Raw genomic sequence first — 15,134 nt, 5'->3', positions numbered from 1 at the left:
TTGTTTTAGTTGTCTAGAGGGCTCAGATATACAATTTCTCCTTGGGAATGGAACCAAACCAAACTTTAAAGATTATACTCAGTATACTTCAGTTAAAGTTCTAAATCATACAAATGTTTATCTAAGCAGCTAGAGGCCTAGTAGCAGGCTCATGTATGCTGTGATTTTTACAATGATTATAATCATCTGAACGGGTTTTTTTTGGGTGAATTTGTGTTTGTTTTCCCTAGGAGACCCTTTTTCCAAATCAGGATTTTATATAACAAATGCAGTATTTTAGTAGTAAATAGCTAACACTTAAAAGTATACTTCATATGGTTGTTCTAACCAATCAGATTTGCAGAGTACACAGTAATGCTAAACTTATTCCATTTAAAATGTTGTTATGTAAGTTCAGTTCAGTTGCTCAGTCATGTCTGACTCTGCGACCCCACAGACCACAGCACTCCAGGCCTCCCTGTCCATCACCAACTCCTGGAATTTACTCAAACTCTTGTTCATTGAGTTGGTGATGCCATCCAACCATCTCATCCTCTGTCATCCCCTTCTCCTCTCGCCTTCAGTTTTTCTCAGCATCAGGGTCTTTTCAAATGCGTCAGTCAGTTGTCATATAACATTAAAGACAACAAGATTTAGCAGGAGAGTTAAGAAAAAAAAATATTTGCCCCAAATAAAATAAGCAGAGTTTTCTATACGAATGTTGGAACGACCAAGTACAGTTTTTTACGTGTCTTAAAATTATGTACATACACTCATATCTCAAATTACTGTAAAATTCAATGATATAAAATTCAAAAACAGATTCAGTAATCTATTTTTGTCTTATGATTTTTTAGGAATATACATTATATGCATAAAGCAAGGACCAGCCGTATGAAACAACTATTTGAAATTCCTATTAAAAACAGTAAGTCCTTTTTCATGGTCATCACCATGAAGGCGAAATTACAGGTTTCCTTCATATACTTCAATTTCAGTTCAGAAATGAGAACGAGCCTGTGGGTACAATTTCTTACAAGTATTAACTAAACCAGAAACCAGTGACAAGTCTGTACTTAAGCTAGGAAACCAGGATACACCTGACAGGCCAAAAATACTTCTGCTGTTAAGGGGTGCTTTTCTCAGGGTCCCTGTGACATTCCAAAGGTAAGTATTCTCTCAAATACTCTCCTTACACTAAGAAGTCATTTGAACACACAGGGAACTTCCTGTGGTTTTAAGCAGACCAACAGATGTTTTTGTTTAATAAAGAAATTTAATTTTACTTAAAGAGATTGACTGTGGAAGCTCATTTAGCAAGAAGGAACTACAAACCCTCTTTAAATTTCTGCAACTTAAGTGAGACAGTATCAAAATTCTCAGCACAAGTAAAAGACCTTGGAATATGTTACAAAACCAGTGAAATACTGAAGAAGCAGGGATAAAACATACAAGAATTTTAAAAAGATTTAGGGTAGTCTTCCTATTCTAGAAGATAAAATTATATGCTATACATGTAGCTGTCAAAATTTATGAGTTATGTGTTTAATATTCACATGTCTAATTCTGTTTTAGGCAAGCTACCTATAGTTGCTAAGTACAGGCTGTCAATCATTGTCTTCATTATGCCTTTTCAATTATGTAAACTTTACATTTAAATGAGCAAGTTAAGTCCCACTTTCAAACAGAACTAAACAAACCAAAGATTTTTCTGGACAATTACTTCTCATTAATCACCTGGCAGGAGGCCTTCCCCACCAAGAAACTACTGACTGAGGGGCTGAGACAGGCACTCTCCAAAGTGGCAGGATGCACACACTGCACAAACACTTCTGTGCACCTTCTCCAGGAGTGCACAGCCCTCATTAAAGTCTCACCAGCTTGTAATGACTTATCCTTGGAGGGTGGATGAATTCAGAACCATGAGCAGGCGCCTCACCTTATGCGAGCTGGGTCTATTGTAAGGCAGCGTCTGTGTGTGGTGCTGGCTGCTGCTCTGAGTTCCTGCCTCTCGGACGGTGCTTCCAGGCTGGGGTTTCCCTGGTCTGGCAATTGTTAAACTCACCCTCTCCCCGCTGGCCTGGAGGAAATACAGACACAGCCACCAGTCATTACCGATGTTTCTCATTTCGCAGAGCACAGGTACTTCCCATCACTACGCCAGCGCCTTGCCTGGGGTGGCTGCAAGTGCCTGGTGGCAGGAGGAAGGGAGCTGGTCTTGTGAGCTTATGGTTCAAGGTGTCTGCCGCAAAAATACACACACAGCTCTTGGACAGACCCACCCCAGAACCCCCTCCCCAACAACCCAGGCAGAGCAGTCCACCTCCCCAAGGAGGTGTTCTCCCTCCCCAGGACTTCTTGAAGGGTAACTCTCTTTTAAAATGAAAACAAAACATGCAAGTCTGTCAACAGGAGATGACTGAGTCAATCAGCTGGTGAAGATCAGGACATAGTTCTACACTTACTTTCATAGTTAGGATGTTCACAACATACTGCAGACACAAAGCTGCGAATTCAGAACTCTGTGGACATATACACTCAGGAGTTTGTAAGGATGTTCTCCAAACAATGTTGACATTGCTTGCAGTGTTTAGTGCAAAGTCAATTTTAACATATTTTCAATATTTTATCTTTGGTATTTTATTTCCACTTTAGACACAGAATCTATGTTATTTTTACAATCCTCAATAAGATGATTGGAAGTGAAAGTTGCTCAGTTGTGGCTGACTCTTTGTGACCACACGAACTGTAGCCTGCCAGGCTCCTCTGCCCATGGAATTCTCCAGGGGATCTTGCCAACCCAGGGATCTAACCCATTCATTTTTCTCAAAAAGAAACTTAAATTGAGCAACTTGAGTTTTCTATGCCTTGGGGAAAAAAATCACAACACAAATTATGATGTAACTATTTAAATTATAAAAATCCAAATAAATGTATTACTGATGAAAAACTTTAAGTGTGTTTTCTACCTGTGTAACTATATTTTCCACATTTTGGTTAGAAATTTAGAACACTGCCTGAGACACAGTCAATATATATTGCTCTCTTCCTGGCTATCTTACTGAACTGACTTCTCACTTCAAAAAGCATATCCAACTCACTCATTTCCTTTAACAAATTTCCAAACTGGGTTAACTACCCCCCACACACACAAGATAAACTGTTCTTAGCAGGGCAGCAGCTGATGCGACCCACAGGTATAGCCCCTGGTGCCCTGAGTGCTGCCTCTGATGTGAGGGAATGTCAAGGCATTCGATTTCTTTAAGCTTGACGTCTATGAAACAAGACCAATGCCTGAACCTCCTGTCAGTGCAGTATGGCTGTGAGCATGTTTCCTGAAGGCTACATTTAACCAAAAAGTGGAAAAAAAAAAATGGAGTAGGTTAAAGGAGAAGTGAAACTTTCTCTTAGTCTTAAAACCTCACTGTTATTTAATTCTATGTACATACACATATTTCATGACTATCAACCTACCTTAATTTCAGATATTCAATTAACGGACGCTTGGTTTCCACTGCAATATGTGTTGTGCCTGCTTAAAAAAACCCATTTTGCTTTACCTTCCTGTAAGGCTGTGGGAAGCCCCCCATCTCCCCACTCCCCCTTAGATGCCATGGCATCCTAGAACCTAAAGATCTTCTCTGGTTTTTAACTCATCTGTTTTGATGCTGTTAATGAAAACACATTTCTTTTCTCTAATAATGACAACCTACTTCCAGAAAATATTATATTTAAAAAAAAAAGACACTATAGAGATACTCTGAAGAGTAAGTTACCTTCCCCTATTTTTATGGACTGAGAAGTGCAGGGGAGTGGAGACACCAGGTGAGTCGCACCCTCGGTGACTACAGCCCCTGGGGTCTTGCTGCTCCCACAAGTCCACATGTGAAGTGTGGACACCACCACCGGCCACCTGACACCAAAGGGCCTTTAGAAACAGCCCACCTAGAAGGTCACAGGGATGCAGATCAGCTGGGAAGAGGCAGGACTAGCGTGGATTAGACAGTGTGGAAGAATTTAGGTGGCCCGGCTGGATGGTGAGGTGACGTCACACCACCCCAGACCGATCGCTGTTACCTGCTGGTGAGAACGCGCGCTGAACTCCGAGGGGAGACTAGGCAAGCGCAGTAGGCACGGGCAGGGCTCACCTGGATGATCTGGGCAGCCAGCTCAGGCGTCCCGTGCTTCAGGTCGTGGCCATTGATAGCTAGCACCCGGTCGTTGCTGCTCAGCCGGCCATCCTGGGCCGCCAGCCCGCCTTCCAACAGGTCAAGGATGAAGACGCCCGGTTCGTCGGTTCTGCGCACGAGTTTGATGCCTAGCTGCTCAGCAGAGTCCCGCTTGTGCAGCACCACTGGGAAGACCTCCTCCCGGGGCGAGCTGCCCTCGGGGTGGCCGTGCGCACGGCTTCCGAAGCGCCTCTCGCGAAGCACGGTGAGCTGCAGAGTGCTGCAAGGCTGCGACAGCACGGCCCGGGCATAGTTGTGTGACACACTGCTGATGTTGTAGTTGTTGACCTGGAAAGAAAGCATTAGGACAACTCTCATTTTGCCAAGTTGTGGAAATGTGCAACATTTCCAAAGGAGACCAACCTTGTGAAAAACATATACAGTCATTATTTACAAAGAACGCTTTACAAAGACATTCTAAAAGACAGACTTCCTAAAATTAACTTAAAATGAAGAGCAGTATATAGAGATTGGTAGTTCAGATCACAGCCTTTAATGATAGCTGGATAACCTGTGGTGGATTTCAGAGCTTGTTTGAGTGTCTCATGTGTAAAATGTGTTTACCACTATCCACTCCACCGAGTCAGGATGAGCCTAACTAGTCAACATCAGGTATGGCAAGGGGTGATCAAAGACTAGCTCTAGTGGAACAGAAACGGAAGGTCTACTGGATTACAAGTTTGCTTGATCAAATTGAAATCCACTTAAGTTAGAGAAAATAAACTTAAGGAAACTGATGCATTCCAAATGTATCTCATTTCAGATGAGTGACTTTTACTTTAAAGCAGATAATCATAATTTCACTCTAATTCTTTGGCTCACAAGTGTAATGTATCTAACAAACATAAGCATAATTTAGTACTCACAGAACACTTATTAAACTTTGTAACTCTGAAATAAGTACAGTGACTGATCCTTGGACATGTTACATCACTAAGAAAATACACTCAGCTCCAGTTGTTTACCCAATGGGAGGAGATTAGCTCTTGTATTTTTCACAGTGAGAGCTGTTCCCAACCCAATGCAACAGTGAGGGGGATAAGGCTCTGGCTGAGGTAGGTGTGATCACCTGAACTCCTTACATTTTTTTCATGTTAATCTACATGAAGCGAGGCCTCCCCACTTCCTGTTAATCTAGGGTTGATAGTTCTGAACACTACTACCTTGAAATGTTGTTTATTTTGGCCTGTTGATGTCTTTAAAACTTCAAATTCATAGGTATCATACACAAACTTGCTATTCTCTCAAATCTGAGCCTTTTGTGCATTTGGTAGCTACCCAAGCCCTCAATAAGAACACTTTATAACACGGGATCAAGTACATAATTAAAGCAGTGTCTAAAAAGACTAGTCGGCCATGGATCCATGAATCAAAAACCATTCTTTCTGTCTATTCAGCTAAGAGCGACCTAGCTCTCAGCTCGTATTTGTCTTTCTTGCATTCAGATATCACATGACTCTGGCCAAAACTCAGTCGTAGCCATGTGAAAGCATACAGCCTCTTAACTAGCCTTGAGCAGTAGGTGTGGAATATCCCACAAGGGAAAAAAGTTTTCCCTCATGAATGTGTGGTTGCTGGAAAAATGCAGAGAAAGAAGAGACCAAATAAATTATTGTTTCTAGGCTTTGTAAAAGCAGTGCCAGAAGAGTAAACTCTACCATTTTGGTTAAATGTGCTTTGTACCAGTGTAATCAACACATGGGGCTTCCCTGGTGGCTCAGACAGTAAAGACTCTGCCTGTAGTACAAGAGACCCGGGTTCCATCCCTGGGTCGGGAAGATCCCCTGGAGAAGGTAATGGCAACCCATTCCAGTATTCTTTCTGGAGAACCCCATGGACAGAGGAGCCAGGCGGGCTATAGTCCATGGAGTCACAAAGAGTCGGACATAACTGAGCGACTCACACTTTCACTTCACTTTCAATCAACACATGGGCTGTGGTTATTTTCCTTTAAAACTGAACATGCCTCAATCATTGATGATAACTCCAACTGAGAACACTCATTCTTCATAATGCTCTTAAAAGTTGTATTATCTTTAATTGTGACACTGATGTAATTTATACCAGCAGTATTTTTTTTCTTCCAACTGCTCAAAAGGCTGCATCACAAAAGGCCCTGAAGGTATATGGGTCTCCTAGTCAAAGAGCCTATTTAGCAGAAGAAGGTGTGTGTTTAATGTGGGAAAACCAAAGCCACACCTGTTACTGCAAATAGTTTGCTAAAATAAAACACAGGCTTGGAGCTCTTTGCTCTATAAATATACCATCTTCACAACTCTCAGGTATTTTCAAATTGGGCTCCCTGTATTATTTATGTAGCTCATACAAAGATAGAGATAACCAGATAGTAACAAATTCCAAGAAGCCTCCTTTCCCGGTATTCACTTCTGCTGCTGCTGCTGCTAAGTCACTTCAGTTGTGTCCGACTCTGCGACCCCATGGACTACAGCCTACCAGGCTCCTCCGTCCATGGGATTTTCCAGGCAAGAGTACTGGAGTGGGTTGCCATTTCACTTCTGAGTGACCATTAATACTCCACACGTGGGTGAGGGGTGTGGCTTTACTTACTGATTCCAGCACAAACAGTCAAGAGGCCAAGCAGAAGTCTAGGCCCACAGTAGCAGAGATCCTTTTGAATTCATTAATCAGGTTATGTGTTCATATTTTGTTACCAGTTTGAATCATTAAACTGGATTTCAGATGACTATTACTAGAGTTATTAGTATTATGCCTCCATAAATAACAGTGCCTTGGAATTTCTACAGTGTAAATGTATATAGCTTTGAGTTAATTTTCAAAAAATACAGTCAATAATTTCAGATAACTGTAATGTTGAGTTATAAGGATTCAGTTATATTACTTAACACAATTCTCTAAAACAGAGGAGTAAAAAGTCTACTGCCCAACTATATTAGCTAACAAAGCCTAAAAAACTATTTAACCTCAGTTGTACTCAAACAAATGCAAATGAAAACAAAGTATTTATTTTTACCTTTAAAATTTAGAAAAAGAGTACCTAATGCTAGTATATCACTATTGGCAAAAAAGAAAACAGAAAAACCCATGTACACTAACAGAATGGCTGGCAGTTGGAGAAAATGGGACCAAAAAAAGACAATATATGAGCTGCAGAAAAGGGCAGCTGGGCTCTTTTCTTTTCCTGAACCGCCCGCATGTCAGGATGTGGGGGCAGCCCGCGGACCCAGCCTCGGGGCTGGGAGTACAGGTGAGGTACCCACAGGTTTTGCCAGCCTTGTACAGCTAGAGACTAATGTCATAAGGTGAGAGCAATCACAGCTGTGCAGTGAAGCGTGCGCTTACTGGTAAACACTGCACAGTCAAGAAGCTGAGTTTACATAAGCAGGACTGTGACGCTTCCTGTACCCTGTTTCTTCTTAGTATTTCTAAACAAAACCCTGCTGGAAAGTTCTGTCTGTATCAGCCGTGCTAAGGGTTTGGGGTCCAAGTGTTACAGTGGGGATAACATACCTGAGGGGCAGCATACACCTAGGGGTGAGGAAATTCCTAGAGGTTCCAGGTTTACTTCAATAAAGGAGGTGGTTATGCCTGGCAGGATGTTAGAGCCACATCCACTCCATCAGGGTGGCTGCGGTCACACAGAAAAGACAAGTCCACTTACACAGTGCACTGTCCTGATGTGCCAAGTGATGAATGGAGCAATGAAGATGGTCAGTGGCTCACATAAGGAGAGGGGAGAAGGGCTAAGCAGAACTGGAAGGACGAAGGTGGACAGCCAGCACCAGGCTGGAACTTTATACCACACAGAAGCCTCACCTCCCTCTCCCCTTAGCCTTAAGGCTAAGAAAACACCACCTGTCCCGAGCCAGCTCTTGGGAAAGGGGAGAAATTGCAAACAAATTCTGACACACTTTGCATATAAAAATAGCAAAACTCACTTACATACAACGCAGGTCCCACAGTACCACAATGTTGTTCTAATCTCATGAGTAAGAACGAGAAAGCGCCAAGGTGACAGAGGAATTAAAACGAGTACCTGAAGAATCTGGTCCCCGGCAAGGAGGCGTCCGTCTTTGGCGATCACCCCATCGCGGTAGACTTCCTGGATGACAATGTTAATCAGTGGCGTTTCGTTGCCACCCACAATACTAATTCCTAGCCGAATAAAAGGATTAGACCGGTGGATTTCGATGGTGGTGATTTCACCTTCTGGTAAGCTAAGTGGTTGTGGTGTGGCTGCCGAGTTAAAAGTGAGAGAAAAATAGATGGAAAGAGAAACAACATTTTATATCTTGATTATCTTCAGGCAAAGAAGTCATATTACATTAACAGCTATGCAATACCACTGGATAAGAAAACAGAATGACAAACAATATCTGTGTGCTAAGATTATCTGAACATTTCTTCTCCTAAAGGTGATCAGTAAATTATTGCAACCAGCTACATACCAGATCATGAGGGGTGACACAGAGATCTGAAAGTTGTATTAAGAGAGCATCACCTCATCCTAACTGATGAGACAGTCTGGAGGGTGGTACGTGTGAAAGTCACTCACTTGTGTCTGACTCTTTGTGACCCCATGGACTGTATAGTCCATGGAATTCTCAAGGCCAGAATACTGGAGTGGATTGCCTTTCCCTTCTCCAGGGAATCTTCCCAACCCAGGGATTGAACCCAGGTCTTCCGCATTGCAGGTGGATTCTTTACCAGCTAAGCCACAAGGGAAGCCCAAGAATATTGGAGTGGGTAGCCTATCCCTTCTCCAGCAGATCTTCCTGACCCAGGAACTGAACTGGGGTATCCTGCATTGCAGGCAGATTATTTACCAACTGAGCTATGAAGGAAGCCCCTGGAGGGTGGAACAAATGTCAACAGCGCACAGCAGTATAAAGAAAAGACAGTTCTCGTATGTGGTCACCACAGGGTGAGAGGGAAGTCACACAGGCCCTGAGAAAGGGAGCATCTTAAAAAGGGGTTATGGCTGTGGCAGGCAAAATCTGAATTTGTATGAACTTCTTCAAGAAAAGTATATTTAACAGTAATTTAAGTATTTAAAAGTAAATACCCAGGGCCAACCACCAAGCTATGCCCAGGAGCCACGACTATAGGCTTTCCTAGCGGGCGGGAGTCGAGGGGACCACCAGAGCATAGCAGCAGTCAGAGGAGTGGCCTCGGCGTCAGAGACACACCCAGTCCTTCTCTGGCCGCACATGCTGACCGAGCAGTCTCTCCAGATTCTCCCTGATACAACCTCCCCACGGCACTGACACAGGTTTTGGGTCAGTTAGTGGATGGAGAGGGTCTGGCACGGAGCCTGACACAAGAGGCACTTAACTGGGGTCATTATTTTTGTTGCTCTTGTTATTGTTGTTTTCTTAGTCAAGAAGTGACAAGCAAACGTTTGAACACAAACACAATAAGACGCAGTTTAACAACCAGTGAATCTTGGACTGAATATAAGAGGGAGTGGAAAGGTCCCCTTTCTCGGGCTAAGTTCCACATCCTGCTTCCAAGCTGCAAGCTGTTAGAACTGTACCCCTAAAAGGGTGACTTCTGTGGTATGTGAACCATATCTCAAAGTTAATTGTTTAAAGAGGAAAACAACACATGTGGGAGGGCAGCGGGGAGAGGTGGGAAGGAAGGAAGGAACGCCTGATTTGAGACAAGGTGGAGAACAGAGGCGGGGGCGGCACGTACTGTCCCCAGCTGGGCTCTCTTCAAAGGCGGGGTTGTCCAGGCCGGGCTCCTCCGTCCAGGAGGGAAGGGATGCCGATGTCAGGGTCCGCCCTGAGCAGTCCGTTTCGGGTGATAAAGCAGCTGGAAGGTCTGTGACAGTGGTTCCATTTTCATTCTCGATCTCCATCTGAGTCTTACTAGTTTTTCGTTTCTCTAGGGCAGCTCTCCGATGAGAAGCTCCAGGACATCTAGAAAGACAACAGCGGGTGGTTTCCAGCCGGTGTGAAAGGGAAAAAAAAAATGACTAATAGTTTGTACCCCAACTAAACAACAGCAAAGGCTTCTATGCAAAAAGCACCTAGAAGTACCCTCAAGCAGTACATAATTCTGATCTTAATTTACACAGAAACTAAGTTCTTACCACTCCATGCAGCAAATTTAAAACAAGGCATCTGCACAAACAAGGGTTTGGTATATCTCAAAGAATACTTCAGTAAGAAGCTGTGTTTAGAATATATTAGTACCAGAAATACATACACAGTATACAGCACTACAGTAATCTCTGCCCTGTGAGGGCTGTCCTGAGGCTCCAGTTAATCCCCCTTTTCACAGGGTAGATGGCTGAACCGCAGTAGTAGGAACGAGCACCTTTCTCCACATGCCACCGGTGCCCTGCCTCAGACCCTGAGCACTGCTGGCCTCTCTGCTCTTGCAGCCAACGCTGCACCTCACCCGCTAGGAGCAGAGATCCACATGAAGCTTCACCAGCTGCGGGAAGCTCAGCCAAGGCTCAGACTACCTACTATGACAGACACGGAAGCAGGTGAAAACATACCTCCTGGTTTGTAAAAGCAAAGCTGCAACAGGGGAATTACAGGTACGCTATGAAACTTAAAGAAGGTATTTCTAAGTTCTGGGGAAACTTCCATAAGTACCAAGAAATAAGAACTGTTACTTGGCTTGTTTTGACTTATTTAGGCAAACAAAGGGGGCAAGATACATGCTTGTTTAAACATTTAAAGAAAGTCTTATACACGCTGGAAATGCTGCAAGGTGCCAGCTCTTTTCCACATGACACCTCGACAAGACACAGGATGAATAATGAATGCCGTCTGAGGAGTGAGCAGGAGGAGTCAGGCATCTGTGAAGGAGAGGGCCAGGCACACACCCCCAGACCCTGACATAATTCCACAGACCCCATCGACTCTCCTACTGGGGGAAGAAGTTTAGAAAAGGTGGGGCAGGGTAGACGACAGTCTTGTGTTCAGGATTGCAGTCCTTCATTCAATGACAGCATTCTTAAAAAATCTACAATTTCAAACAAATTAAGTATAGAATTAAATTCAATTAAAGTATAGAATTCAATTAAAATTAGAAGCTGTTCTCTAAGGATATGAGTAATACACGGAGAAGGCAATGGCACCCCACTCCAGTACTCCTGCCTGGAAAATCCCATGGACGGAGGAGCCTGGTAGGCTGCAGTCCATGGGGTCGCTAGGAGTCGGACACAACTGAGTGACTTCACTTTTACTTTTCACTTTCGTGCGTTGGAGAAGGAAATGGGAACCCACTCCAGTGTTCTTGCCTGGAGAATCCCAGGGACGGGGGAGCCTGGTGGGCTGCCGTCTATGGGGTCGCACAGAGTCGGACACGACTGAAGCGAATTAGCAGCAGCAGCAGCATGAGTAATACAATTTCCCACATGAACTGAAGATTTATTTTAGGTCCTGGATTTAAGGTCTTGAGAAGGTCATTATTCAGTCTCTCTATTCGGCACTCTCTCCTGACTTGCTTTCCCTTCACCTTGCTTATAAGGGGCACAGTGGACGTTCTGCACTGCACTGCGAGGCAGCGCTCCACGGAGTGTTTCCGTAAGGGCCTGGCGAATATTTTTGAAAATTATATCACTGAAAAGATTACTTCTGTCGAGAAGTAATTAGAATTTAAAATACTTATAACTAAGATAGGTAAAGATTTAGTTCTCAAAATATATATCATACACAAATATCTACACAGACTAGAAAAAAGGACTAGGAACAGGAATTGAAGAGGAAATACAAACAATATGAACACCTGGGAATTAGCCTAACAAATGACTAAAAAAATCCTACAAAGTAAATAATCATAAAGGCTAAGAAATAGTTATTAAATACAGAAAAACAAGTTTAAAAAGCAAAACAAATTTGCTAGAGAGGTAAAGAAACGGGTCTATATAAGTTCCCAGTAGGAGAGCAAATTGGTAACAGGAATTAAAGACATTAAACATGGTGCCATACAAACATACAAAAGAATAAGCCTGCCTAGCATCAGAAGAAAGTTAGAGAGGGAACCTTTGGGAACACCCATGTTTAAATACGATGAACCAGCTGAGCAGATGGAGATAGAACAACCACACAAGAGCAGCAACAAAGAAAAAGCAGCCAACTGTGTCAATGCCATGAAGGGGCAAATAAGATAAGGGCCACAGCACTGGTTTGATCTGGAAATGAGAAGGTCATGGTGACCTTAGAGAGAACACTTTCAGTGAGGAGGGCAGACGCACAGACCAAACACATGCAGCTCTGTTAACAAAATACATGCATTCCACAAAATCTGCACAGAGCTTAGGGGAAAGAGGGCTGGGGCAGACCATGCAAAACCAGGGTGTCTGGGGATGGGGATGGTGCTAGTGGGTACAGGGCTTCTTTCTGGGGTGTTGGCACGTTCTAAAAATTAGACTGTGATGATGGTTACATAGTTCTGTGAATATATTAAAAACCACTGAATTGTACACTTCAAAAATAGCTGAAGTTTATGGTAGATGAAATATATCTCAATAAAACTAATTTTTAAACAAAAATTAGGGAGCGAATAGACCAGAGCAAAGCTGACACAGGTGGCCAGAGTCAGTGTCCCTCCCATCTGTAAACATTTGGACCTGAAAGAGAAAGGAAGACACCAGCACGTGTTGAGTGTCTAAGCTGTGCCTGCTGCTGTGTAGACGTTATGGACAGTATTTCACTGAATCCTCACAAGCGCTCTATTATCCCCATTTTACAAATGGGAAACCTGAACTAAGCCAAAACCACAGAGCTATCAAATTACAGAGTCAAAACCCAAACTCAGATCTGACTTCAAACATGCCTGCTCTTTATAGTGAATCATACCCAGTTCATTCTTATGGAGTCCCATCTCTGTGCCTTAAGAAAACATAAATTGCATTCCTTTCACAAACTTCTACCTAGAAACACAGTCACAGAATGTTAGAGTAAGAAAGGCCTTGGTAACACAAAACTCACAAGCAACAACAAAACCTCTGCTTTTCAAATGGTGCATTTAACAGTAACAACATAAACCGCAACTGGCACCAGGAGGCAGGTAACTGAGTACACTAGGAGGCTAGTGTGGACGCTATTGCACGTGATTAAAAACAGCAGGAAACAAGTGCACACTGACCCAAGTTACATGCCCTGAACAAGATGGGGGTAGGTGTGCACTCGGTGCGGGTGGAAGGGGAACCCTGAGACAGTGGGGGGCCCTCACCACGGGCGCTGGACGCAATGTGACCGGCCACAGGCCGGGCACTTGTCCCTCCCCAGGGAGGGCCCTCTACATGCAGGTGTGTCTTTAAAATTTTCCTAAATAACTCCCAAAGGCTCTTGCAGCAGCCAGAGCAAACTGAGGGACTTCTTTCCTACTGAAGGTTGTAATTTCACCCCCCTATTCTGGCTCTCCTTATGGAGGAAAATCGCATATGAACTAGCTTGATTTATGGCATAGTGGCACCATTCCCTGATATACGATGACTCACTTTAGGAGATGCAGAGTGTAGCAGAACACACTGTATTATTAGTAGCAGTGTTAGTGGCGGTGGGGCCGGCAGAAGGGGGCGGTGGGGGAGTGGCAGCGGCAGGAACAGTAGACGTAAGATACAATAGCTCATGATTAAGTGCCAGCACAATGCCGGGCCCTTAATGAAGCTCAATGAATATGAGCATCTTAGAACCAATAAAAATGATAAAAATAGTTACGGATTATAGCATGCAAAAATCAATTTAAATGGCATTAGTAAAATTGTTAGATTGGGGTATCCGAAAAGCCTCTCCTCCATAAAGCCATGCGAACACTGGGAAAAATTGTTCAGTACCAACTATTACTGAACTCTGGAAATAAGCCAGGGTTCAGTAGCAATCTGGAATGCATTTATTTAAGAAAAATGACAGTTTCAGCAGAAGGTACATGTGAGCTAAATTTTTGTGTACCAGTGAAATCAAGTCCATACTAATCTGAACTGGACTGTTGAAGTTAATATGTTAATTGTAATCCCTTAGGCAACCACTAAGAAAACAATTCAAAAAACAGGTATGAACAGAAATGACAAAGGAATTAAAATGGCATTCTTGGAAATATTATTTAACAAGAACAGGGGAAGAAGTAGATGAACCTTTAGAGAAACTGAAAAGAAATGATATATATAAACAAATAAAATAAAAAATATATAAATTCTATCTTGTTGGTAATTACATCAAATATAAATAAATTAAACACTCCAATCAAAAACCAGTAATTGGCAGGATGGATTAAAAAGAAACAGGATCCAACTATATACTGTCTACAAGAGACACATTTCAAAGATACAAATAGGTTTAAATCAGGAGAGAAAAATATATACAAGCAAACAACATCAAGAGTTGAATGGGTATACTAATTTCAGACAACGGAGACTTTAAGACAAAAATACTTTCTAGTGACAAAGAACATTCTACAATAATGAAAAGGGTTTGATTTTTCACAAAACTATAACAATTATAAACAAACACAATAGCAGACCCTCAAAGTATTTACATGAAGTTCAAAATGACAGAATTAGAGGAAAAAAATAATAGTTTTTAAAAAAAAGAAAAAAAAAAAGCCTAGGATGTCTCCATTCCACTTTCAATAATGAATAGAATAATTAGACATAAGGAAAAGAAGAGAGACTTTTAACAATATTATATATCAACTAGACCTAAGATAAATCTATAGAACACTCCACCCATCAACAGTAGAACACACCTTGTGTACAAATGGAATATTTTCCAAGACAGACTGTGTGCTAGGCCACTAAAAACAAAAAGCCTCAATAAAATTTAAAGTATTAAATCATACACATGTTCTCCAATGACAATTCAAATTGGATCAAAGACCCAAATGTAAGAGCTAGAAGCGTAAAAGTCTTAGAAGAAAACAGGCGCAAAGCTTCATTACCTGGGATTAGGCAGTGGTTTTTTTAGCTATGACACCAGAACTACA

The 15,134-nt window shown here is 42.5% G+C and overlaps 1 protein-coding gene across 2 annotated transcripts in view; it reads right to left on the bottom strand.

Annotated features, from left to right (window-relative positions):
- The window catches only part of LNX2 (ligand of numb-protein X 2), an 89,528-nt gene that overhangs the window by 22,835 nt on the left and 51,559 nt on the right, over nucleotides 1–15,134 (bottom strand). The window contains exons 3-6 of one of the 2 annotated variants that reach the window (XM_086329609.1): nucleotides 9,885–10,111; nucleotides 8,224–8,423; nucleotides 4,128–4,496; nucleotides 1,919–2,059 (exon numbers count right to left, since the gene is read on the bottom strand). In XM_086329609.1, the coding sequence (XP_086185735.1) occupies nucleotides 1,919–2,059; nucleotides 4,128–4,496; nucleotides 8,224–8,423; nucleotides 9,885–10,111 (937 nt within the window). Of the gene's footprint in view, nucleotides 1–1,918; nucleotides 3,512–4,056; nucleotides 4,497–8,223; nucleotides 8,424–9,884; nucleotides 10,112–15,134 lie in introns of those variants that run through there. The other variant, XM_086329610.1, reaches the window with a different exon arrangement.

Source organism: Bos grunniens, chromosome 12, assembly GCF_055505025.1.
Source record: "Bos grunniens cultivar Pamir isolate PY7600 chromosome 12, Bosgru_T2T1.0, whole genome shotgun sequence".
Lineage (NCBI taxonomy): Eukaryota > Metazoa > Chordata > Mammalia > Artiodactyla > Bovidae > Bos > Bos grunniens.
The sequence above is the reverse complement of the archived record's forward strand: the minus strand, read 5'-3'. Positions and strand labels throughout refer to the sequence as shown.